This window comes from Saccopteryx bilineata, chromosome 4 (genome assembly GCF_036850765.1).
Source record: "Saccopteryx bilineata isolate mSacBil1 chromosome 4, mSacBil1_pri_phased_curated, whole genome shotgun sequence".
NCBI classification, from domain to species: Eukaryota; Metazoa; Chordata; class Mammalia; order Chiroptera; family Emballonuridae; genus Saccopteryx; species Saccopteryx bilineata.
In genome coordinates this window covers 125,361,908-125,372,495 of record NC_089493.1, presented here as the reverse complement: position 1 = coordinate 125,372,495, position 10,588 = coordinate 125,361,908, and the positions used below count along the sequence as shown (strand labels likewise).

General features: G+C 53.8%; 1 protein-coding gene across 9 annotated transcripts in view; it reads left to right on the top strand.

The window, feature by feature from the left end:
- Positions 1 to 1,532: 1,532 nt before the first annotated feature.
- The window catches only part of TLE3 (TLE family member 3, transcriptional corepressor), a 48,564-nt gene continuing 39,508 nt past the window's right edge, over positions 1,533 to 10,588 (top strand). For 8 of the 9 annotated variants that reach the window (XM_066277939.1, XM_066277938.1, XM_066277936.1 and 5 more), the window contains exons 1-4: positions 2,442 to 2,610; positions 3,171 to 3,271; positions 3,723 to 3,786; positions 4,749 to 4,793. In XM_066277939.1, coding sequence (XP_066134036.1) covers positions 2,587 to 2,610; positions 3,171 to 3,271; positions 3,723 to 3,786; positions 4,749 to 4,793 — 234 coding nt within the window. In that variant the 5' untranslated portion in view covers positions 2,442 to 2,586. Of the gene's footprint in view, positions 2,611 to 3,170; positions 3,272 to 3,722; positions 3,787 to 4,748; positions 4,794 to 10,588 lie in introns of all 9 variants that reach the window. The other variant, XM_066277931.1, reaches the window with a different exon arrangement.

The window sequence follows — 10,588 nt, the reverse complement described above, 5'->3', positions numbered from 1 at the left end:
AGCGGGCCGCCGGAACTCCGGGCGCGGGGAAGTTCAGCTCCGAGGCTGTCGCTCACGTGTAAATCCCTGCGCACTGGCCTCCGAGCGCCCGCTCGCTAGCAGCTCCTCATTAAAATGCACAAGCGAACACCGCTCCTAATGAGGGGAAAATATAGATCCGGGGGCGCGCGGCCAGTTCGCTCGCGACTGCCACTGATCCGGATGCGTGCGGGTTGGTGGGGAAACTAGAGAGGGACCTGGGGCTACCTGGATCCGCCCACGCGAAGGCGCCCTCGGGGTCCAAGGTGCGGCAGCTCGGGTTTGGGAGCTGCTGAGGCCGGAGCTGCTGGAGAGCCCCTTTTCCTTGGCCTGTCCGCCCTAACTTAATTCCGAGTGCAGGAGTGCTAGGCTATCCGTTTGCGGGCAAACTGGCCCGGGAGTTGAGTGCACGCTCGGGTAGGTGAGCGTCTGCGCCTCCCGGGGCGTGGAGGCTGGTGACCGTGACAGTCAGGCCTGCATGCGCGCCACTCCACAGGCCCTCCGCCTACACTGTGACACTGGCACGACAGGCTGGGTAAACCAGGTCGGAGCTCCCGGGCCCGGGCGAGGCAGGGCCGCCACCCCATTCCCTACTCCACTCCCTCCTGGCGTCGGCGCGCAGTGAGGAGCTGCGGCCAGGGCGTCGCTATTCCCACCGGGAAAGAGTCCCGAGTGGGGGCAGCGCGAACTGAGCTGGCTGTCCGTGGGCATCCGGGCTCTTCCTTCTGCGCTGCCCGCCAAGCCAGAGTTTCCCAGACTTCTCTTCGCAGGCATCCGCCACACATCAAAGACGTGTTTATTTGCCTTTCCCAAAAGGACAAACGAACAAAGAATAGCTGGGGGCCATGGGAGGTGGGGAGTGCGCAGGGGGAGTAAAGAAAAGGGACATCCTTAGTTCCGAGCAAAATTTTAAGGTGGGAAGAAACCTTGGGAGCCATCATTTTCTCCTTCCTAAATCTTGTGAAGTGAAAACATTAAAGTGACAAAGTGATTTTGTTTGTTTTATAAAAGTATCTAATTGGGCTGCTCTGCGGACCTAATGAGATTAAAGGGAGGAATCGTTTGCCGCCACTGCGGAATGAACTGATACATTATACCAGACACAGGTTTCGAGAAGTGTACAATTTGTCTTTTTTCCTTTTGTTGTTATTCCTCTTTTTTCCTCCTCCCGCCAAATAATTATTTGCTAGTAGATCGTGGGAAAAGAAGTGGGAAAAAAACTTTAGCAGCCCAGGACTATAATATATATCTATTTATTATATGTCTTTCGGTTAATTCTTGATCAGAGGAGCGCTGTTTTTCACTCCCAAGCGAAAGTCACCAGCGGGTAGGGCTTGATTGCTACTTTTCATGCATAGTTTTAGACACAAGAGGGCATTGTGACGTCGCGCCCTGCGGCGCCCAGTCGCAGGCCGAGTCCAGTAGCCCCACGTGGGGGCCTTGCTCTCCCATTGGCCGGCGCGAGGCGAAGCTGCCACATTATTTTGTTACTTTTCAGTCCCTATTTGGAACGGCTCTCGCGGCAGTTCAGACCTCGTGCTCGTTTCCCCTGGTCTGTCTGTGTGTGGTATCCGAAGGTCCAGGGCACTTTTGGGTGTGTGTGTGTGTGTGTGTGTGTTTGTGTGTGCGCGCGCGCGTGCGTGTTGGGTGTGTGTTTGTGGGGTTTGTCAGGGTGCAAAGCTGAGAGCTGAGCCGAGGGGAAGGAAGAAAGCCGCAGAGCTCCCTGGTCTCGGGCTGCGTCTCCCCTCCGGCGTTCTGTCTGCGCGCTGCGTGGCGGCTGTGACGGAGCGCTCCTTGCTTGAGACACGGCGCTTGAGCTGGGGACAGCGAGGACCCCTTTGCGGAGGCTTCCTGTGCCTGCTGGAGTTAGGTGGGCTGATTTGCACCTACTGAGCCGGAGTTTCCTCTTCGGCCCTGGGAAGGGCTGGCGGCGACGGCGGCAGCAGCGGTAGCAGACGAAACAGCAGGCTCTCTTCTCCGAGGGGGGGCGTCGGAGCGCCCGCGCCGGGCTCCCGCCCTCAATCTCCGGCGCTCCTGCGGCCCCTAGCCGCCACCTCGGAGCTGGCCTACCTCTCCTCGCCGACAGCCGTCTCTGGGTCGGACCCACACGCCACAAATGCTGGGGCTACCCCGGCGCGCCCCCCTCCCACTCGAGTGATTGGAGAGGACCCGCGCTTGCCCCAGGAGGGGCCCTGGCCTCGGTACCCCGCGCCGTACCCGCCGGGAAGGCGACGATGTCCGCGCAGCCCCCGGCTCTGACGCGCTCCACGACGCCGGGGGAAGGCGGCCGGCCGCATCCCGCCGAGCCCTAGGCTCACAAAGCCCACGCCTGCCGCCCGGCCTTGGCGCCCAACGACGACTTTGCCGCCCGCTCCGCGGCTCTTTGTCTGGGCTTGGGGTGGGCGCCCGACTCTGGGACTTCGCTGCGAGAGCGGGCTGGGGGGGCCAGGGGCGAGCTCTCGGTTTGCCGGCCGCCCCCCGCTCGGGCTTGGCTCCCCCCACCCCCGCACCTCCCCGGCCCGGGCTCTCGGTGCTTCCACCCTCTCGGAATCACGACCCCTCCCTGCCATGTATCCGCAGGGCAGACATCCGGTGAGTAATTGCAACTCGCTTTATTTAAGCATCTATCATAGCAGGGTAAACGAGGCAGTTTATCTGGCACCTCCATTTTGCTTGTTGCTACCTTTCCGGGTGTGTATGTGTGTGTGTGTGTGTGTGTGTGTGTGCGCGCGGTAGCGCGCGCGCGCTCACACAAAGGGGGGGCGCCGTTGAGAGGAGTGGCATGGGGGCTGCTAGTGTTCCCGGGGACCTGTTTGTTTTCACGCTCTCCCCTACTCCCTCGCCTGAGTCTCAACTTAGCCGCGTGTCTCCCCCCGCCCCCACGTACTTGAGAATGGAGGGGCTCCTTCGTGAAAGGGATGGGAACCCTGCAGCCAATAGGGAGGGATTGGGGCGCCCACCCTACCCGCCCCGTCTGGGAGATGAGAAACTTGCTGGAAAGGTTCTGGGCTGTGAGGGTGGCCTCTCTGGTGAGGCGGGGATGGGGCAAGGGCGCTAGCCGGGGGCAGCCGCGGAGGGGCGCGGTCTGCTCCAAGCCCTGTCTGACGCCCCCCTCCCCTGCCCCGTCCCTGACTTGTCCTCATGGGCTCCAGGCTCCCCATCAACCCGGGCAGCCCGGATTTAAATTCACGGTGGCTGAGTCTTGTGACAGGATCAAAGACGAATTCCAGTTCCTTCAAGCTCAATATCACAGGTAGGGCCGCTGCAGGCTGCGCCCGAGGTGGTGGGGAGGAGGCGTCCTAGCCTCGGCTCCCACCACCCCCCGCGGGGACGGTAGGGGGGAGGGGCTCCCGACCTCGGGGCAGCTGGGCCTTCGCTTTTTGTTTCCCCTTTCCAAGCGGGCGCCTTAACCTTTCGCTGCTCGCAGCCTCCCGGCTCCCTGCGCAGCCCGCGGGGTCCCCGGGGTAAGGGTCGGGGTCTTGGGAGGGCTCGGTTCGGTGGTCGCGAGCCTACATTAGGGTCTTGCCTCCCTGAGGACCGTCTCGCTGAAGTTTTAGTTGTTTCATTCGCCCGAAGCTGCGGCGTAATGGGGTACCCCAGGGGACATCAGGGAAGTGGGAAAGTGGCTCTCAGAGGCCCTCGTTTGGGGCCTCGAAGAGGGTGTACAGACCCCGGGCGTGAGCCGGCTGCTCCTGCTTTTGCAGCCTCAAAGTGGAGTACGACAAGCTGGCAAACGAGAAGACGGAGATGCAACGACATTATGTGATGGTGAGAGGCGGCAGGGCCCCGCGGGCTGGCAGGCGGGCTGGCAGGCAGGCTGGAGCGGATTCCCCCCAGGGCCCCGCTGCCTGGCAGCCCTGGGAGATGGTGGAATCTGAGTGTGGCTTCCCAGCCTCCTTTAGCCCTCCACTTGGAGGAGGGTGAGAGAGAGGAAGAGCAGAAAGAGAAACCCAAACCCCAGGCCCGGCACTTCTGCGCTACCTTTGTGCCCCTTTAGTTCGAGTTTTGAAGGTTTCCTAGAGGGCTGGATGCCCTACCTTGGTGAGTAGGACAGGACTGGATTAGCCCACATCACGGGATGGATAAAAATCTCCCTTAGGGCTGTCCTAGGAGTGTTTGGGAACTTTGCAGCCCAGGGATATAGCCAGAGTGGGCCGGGGTTAGTGGGCTTCCCCTACCCCCTGCCCTTCCCAGACATTTTTGAGAGTGGAGTAAGAGCTCCACTGCCCTCTCAGGGATTTTCCAACTGAGAGTGTTCTCAGCACTAGGGCAGTAGATGGCCACTCTCCCCCTTTCCCAGTGTCTGTTCCAGCGAGTTTACACCATCCGTTTGTGAGGGCACGGAAGGCACTCCAGCAGCTCCCTGCTCTGCTTTCCACACAAGAGGCCTTCGACACATTGCTAAATCACTCTCAAAGGACAAGAGGGTCCCAGTGTACACACGATTCCCTGTTGAACCCGAACCTTGTATAAACAGGATATATGGCCCATGTGGTGCTTGTGGGAGGGGGGGCCCAGCTCCTCTGACTACTGTGTGTATAATCTGTTGAGAACAGTACTCACTGCTGTTCAGTACTTAACACTCCTGTTCCTGGCTTTGGGTTTTGATTTAAACTTCTTTAGCAAAAGTAACATGCATTTGATTTGACTAAAGCCTCCCCAAAAGCTGACTTATGGAAAATGGAGAGATTTCTGTGTTGTCTGTTAATGGCAGTTTTTTTTACTTTTAGTACTATGAGATGTCCTATGGCTTGAACATTGAAATGCACAAGCAGGTAAGTGCTTTCCTCTTTCAAATAAAAAAAAAAATTTATAGATAGATCAAAATTTTAAAAACTTATGTAATACATGGTTTCTTATGGCCCCTCCTGTTTGAAAGTGAGCCTGGTTCTTCTCTTGTTCCTCCTTCTCCTTCAAGAGTGAGTGAATATAGTCCTTGAAATGCAGGGTCTGGGGCTTTCTGATTTTTTGGACGTCAAGCTTTCAAGCTTGTGAAGTTTGTCCTGGTCTTGATCTTGGTGCAGGATGAAGGAGCAAAGGGAACGTTGTTATACCTTCAGGATCTGCTTTAGAACTCCTGAAACCCAGTGGTGGCTGGCCGTTTTTATCTGTTTTAGTGTAAGATTCTATAGAGGAAACGCAAGAGGGAAGGAGGGAGGGTGTGTGTGTGTGTGTATGTGTATGTTGCGTGCATGCAAAAGATGTGATGTTCTGCCTTGATAAGATTACATATACTTCAGGAGTCTTTAAAGCTACGCTGAGTTGTCAGAACTTAAAGGGAACAAGTCAGTAACTGCTTAAAAATATAACTAATTAATTAAAACCCTAATACTCTGCATGTGTGAGGGAGCTTTCTTTAATTTGAAGGCAGCCTTGTTCCCACTTCACAGAAGGAAGGTAAGCAGGCAAGGTGAAGTAACTTGCCCAGGGGTGGCCTGGCCAGGACTTTTGAGATGGCTGGTAGTTGAGCTCACCTTTGAAATCCTGAAGTCAAACCAGTTTAGCTAGTGTGGTACAGCTTGATGGATATGTAAACTACCTCATATTGTTACTCTTCTAATAACAGTATACCTCAGACTGAGCAAGTACAAACACCCTTTATCTGGGTGCATATCAGTAAGTAGTCCCTGGTGCTAGGCTGGGCTGTGGGAGAGGCCTGTTTGTGTATTTGTGATCCCAGGAGAGGCTGCCTATAATTTGGCTTGGCCAGCGATTATGTTGGCAGGTATAAATGGCACAAGGCTGTTCTTTTTAACAATTGGTGTTCTTGAAATCTCAGAAGGCTGTTGACTCATGCTAGCCTTTGGTGACCGGGACTTGAATGGATTTTCTGCTATAAATTAACAGTTGTTTACAAGGTTTCAATTTTGCTCTTTCAGGGGGCATGACCCAGGGTAGGTGAGAGAGCAGGTGACCTCCAGATTCCTGTCTGCTCCCAGTGGTTTGTGTAGAGCCTTGTGAATCTGTAGTTTCCTTTCCCCTACACGGGAGGAACCCCGGTGTTGGGTGAAGGTATTGGGTGAACGGCAGCCAGAAAAGGGCCTGAGATTTCTGAGCAATGTGGCAAAGCAGTTTGTGGCTTCCCGAGGGATTAGCTCTTTAGGAAGGCACATGAAGGCTTTTACTTCCTGACCCACAGAAATCATATAAAAAAGCTTTATATGTAAAGATGATTGTCTTCTGGAGAATGCTTCTGCCTAACTTGAGGACTGGACTGGTTCTGACTCATGCTATGAGACTGCATGAACTGGAACTGGGGTCCTGGTGTTCATGGACGTTGGGGTGTTATGCAAGGTGCTAACTCCTCCCGCTCTCCACCTCTTTCTTTTTCTTTTCTTTGTCCTTTTCTCCCCTCAGCACTTAGTATCTTGGGTGTGTTTAAAGAGGGTAATTGCACCCAGGTTTAAAATTTATAGCAGCAGTTATTCTAAGAGCTTCATAATTAAGGTATAATATGTTGTTGCATGTTGAGGTCTGAATGGGTGGTGTTCCTTCCCATGTGTGTGAGTGGATGGCTCTTTGTCACAGAAAACCACCTTGGCCGGCAGAGCAGAGCTGTTCCCAGAGTTCCGAGGACACCTAACTTGGGGAGAGTGAACTGCCTTAATGCATTTGGTGGCAGCATTTGCAGGAAGAGCAGCTGTGTGCTTCTGGGGCTGCTGGCCACTCCTCAGACAGGGTTCTTAAGGTGACAATGCCTGAGGTTTGGCTGCGTGGTCTCAATCCTGTCAGCTGCTGGAGGCAGTTAGATGAATTCTCTGTCCCCTTTTTATAGGCGAGGAAGCGAAGGCTTCAGGGGACCCGAGAGGACAGAGCCAGGACTGAAATCCAGGTTTCTGGGTCTTTGGATTCCCAACCCGGGCACTGCACCCTCTTTGCACCACTTGCTTTCCAGCCTCAGTTCCCCTTTGCTTCCCAGCGGTCTGTGAGCATTGCTCTGAATGCTGTACCTCTGCTGGGTTGATGGGGGTGTGTGAGCTGGGGGTGAGATGGCCCTGGGGCTGTGGAGGAACAGAGACAAGGAGATGAAGAAACCTCTCCTGAGAAGTGCAACCTTGCCCTAATAGGGTGGCCACTCCCCTGGCCTAGGAGCTTTTTGTAGAAGAAACCTGGCCACTAATTGTAGTGTGGGTCTTGGGTGCATTTGGTGGATGGTGGTTAGGCCTGAGCAAACAAGTTTATCAGCTGACCTGTTTAGCGGTTGACTGGTGTTTTATCTGCACACACAATCAAGTGACTGGAGTGCTTGAATTATTCATGCAGTGTCCTGCCCTCTAGACTTGACTGTTCGTGTGATTACATCTGCCTAGAACAAACAGGCTGGATTCTCTGTCTCTAAGCTCAGGGCTGTGGGTGGGGACTGGCTGTACTTTTTTATATAATAGATGGTCTCCAGAGCTGGCACCTCGATAAGAGTGGTGGTCCTCAGTCTGCTCTCTCACACACATCCTCTCGCCCCTGTGACGTTGGGAACCACAGACTCTGCCAGATGGGTCCTGTATTGACAGAGGGCCGCTGATGGGATGCATCCAGCCCATTTTTAGTTCGCTGAGAGTTTAAACTCGCTGTGGCTGGCTCCTCTCCTGGGCTGTTTCTCTGTCTCCCTCTCGTTATTTTTCCAAGCTGTCAAACCCCAGAGGAGTAATAAATGGTTTCTCCTCCCACTCCTCTGCCTCTGTCCCTAATTATAGTAAAGTGGAGATTATAGAATCCCAGGCCTGCCTGGAGACTTGAAGAGGTCACTCACCTCCTCCAAGCCCTTGCTTCCAGACAGAATGTCAAGGGTGATTCAGCGAGGCTGGGGAGAGGAGAGGACAGCCAGCCAGTTCGTCAGTTCCCATCTTGTTCTCATGTAGGCTTTGCAGTGTCAGCCACAGTCACAAAGCCACTTACAAACGGACGTGTCAGAGCAGCTGTCATTTCTGGGGTTTGAGGCCCTGATGCCGTGAGACCCTGGCCCAGGCCACTTTGCACTCTCCACCAGTGAGCGCTGAGGTTTTTAAAGAGGACTGGAGGCATTTTGATTTTGTGGCAACCTCATGCCAATACTATACGGTCACCTTTTTCTAGAAGCTGAGCTACCCTTCCACCCAAGTTTCCTTTGCCGTGCTGGGACTGGGAGAGCCCTGTGGCTTCTCAGACATACCTTTCAAATTGGAAGTGAGGAGACTGAGGCCCAGCAGGGGAGCTGACAAAGTCGTCCAGTCCCTTGTCAGAGGTAGGGTTGTCACCACAACCTTTCCTCCCAGCCCCTGGTTTCTTCAGCAAGACTCAAGAAATGAAGGGTGCTCATCTACTGACTAGCAGCATGCTGTGTCTCTAATTACTGTAGCTTCCTTCTGTGCTGTTATCTTGAGGCTAAGGCTGCAAACCTGGCTACACCAAAGTCCAAAGTACCCCTCTTTGCATTATATAACCATTTCAGCTGAACTCTCTGCCCACGGCCCTCTTCTGAATTGCCAGCTATTTGCACAATTAATGATTTGAGGTGTGAATAACACACGGAATGTATAAGTTAGTGAGGATCCCAGAGATGAGGTTCATGGGTGAGGTAAGGTGATAAAACCTGTGGACTTTTTGCTGGAGGACACCGGAAGCCACAGGGGTGGCCCTCAGCACAGGGCTGAGGGAGAGATGGGAAGTTTCCATTTGTCACCTCCCTGCTCTGGGTCCTTTCACAGAAGTAGTAAGGGGCTCATGCTGGAAAATCTCTAGGTATGACAGCTTGAACTTCTATGCCAGCAGGTGGCGAGGTTAGGAAGACCCTGCCTAGGAGCAGAGTCCGAGTAGGTAGGGAAGAGGCGGCACCGCTCTTCAAGTTGAAGGGAGCGTGGCTCCTTATACTAGGAAGGTGTAGGTCTGTGTTGCATCTGTGTTGAGCTAAGAAGAAATTCTGGTATCATTTTGGGCCAGAGTGCTAGTGCTGGTCCTTGGGGTTGGCTGTCTGCAAGGGATGACAGCACCAACCCCAGAGGACCGTCCTCCTTTCCATGAAGGCAGGACACACCCCCTTCTTAAAGTTTCTCCATAGCCCCAACTTAAGGGGGGAACATTTACTGATTTCCATTCGACTTTTCCTGTCTTGCCACTCTTCCCTGGAACAGTCTCCTCTGGTCACACAGCTCCTTGCACTCGCCGGGGTCCCAGCCTCATTCAGCTTTGGGCTCTGCTGAGCTCAGTGCTCTCTTTACTCTGTCCTGTCCACCTAGGAGGAGACTTGCCCCCTTCAAGACAGCCAGTCCTTTCTCATGCTCTGTGGTCTCATTTTTGTGGTAACTTGGGGGAAAGGCTCTGCTGAAGTCTCTTCACATGGACTTAGCACCTAGGACACGTGACTTGTCTGTATTCCGAGGGCAGAATTCTGATTCCCTGAGCCTGGGGAGTAGGAAGTGGGGTGTTTTTGTTTTGTTTTGTTTTTTTCTTTTTTAACAGAGACAGAGAGAGTCAGAGAGGGATAGCTAGGGACACACAGACAGGAACGGACAGAAATAAGAAGCATCAATCATCAGTTTTTCGTTGTGGCACCTTAGTTGTTCCTTGATTGCTTTCTCATATGTGCCTTGACCGTGGGGCTACAGCAGACCGAGTAACCTCTTGCTCGAGCCAGCAACCTTGGGTCCAAGCTGGTGAGCTTTGCTCAAACTGGATGAGCCCGCGCTCAAGCTGGCGGCCTCAGGGTCTTGAACCTGGATCCCAGGTCTGACGCTCTATCCACTGTGCCACCACCACGTCAGGCGGAAGTGGGGTTTTTAACTGTGGGCCAGCTGCTGGCTCTGCAGGCTCTCTTCCCACAGCCTAGCATCCAGTTTCTTCATCAGGCAAATGAGGGGGTTGGCTTCATTCCCAAAACGGTGATTAGGGGCCCGGGATGTGCTGGGTGTGGGCTGGGACTAGTGAATGAGATACCCTTCCCTCCACTCAGGAGTTAGGCATCTAAATAAGTCATTGCAGTGCAGTGAGGTAAGTGCTAATGTGGCCAGTGACATAGGAGGAGCACTCCGGACAGAACAGAACAGCTTATTCTTCCTGGGAAAGGGGAATCGGGTAGAAGACTACACCGAGGGCTGTCACTTGAGCCATGTCTTAGAGCAGGGGTCCCCAAACTACGGCCTGCGGGCCACATGCGGCCCCCTGAGGCCATTTATCCGGCCCCCGCTGCACTTCCAGAAGGGGCACCTCTTTCATTGGTGGTCAGTGAGAGGAGCATAGTTCCCATTGAAATACTGGTCAATTTGTTGATTTAAATTTACTTGTTCTTTATTTTAAATATTGTATTTGTTCCTGTTTTGTTTTTTTACTTTAAAATAAGATCTGTGCAGTGTGCATAGGGATTTGTTCATAGTTTTTTTTTTATAGTCCAGCTCTCCAACGGTCTGAGGGACAGTGAACTGGCCCTCTGTGTAAAAAGTTTGGGGACTCCTGTCTTAGAGGGAGGGCAAAGATTTTTTAGGCAGAAGTCAGTATGGACGACCCCTCCAGGGGTGGCAACAGCTTGTGGAAAGACAGTGAGTGCCTTCAGGAAGCTATAGCCCACAAGTCTTCGGAGGGGTATGGAGGGAGGAGGTTTCAC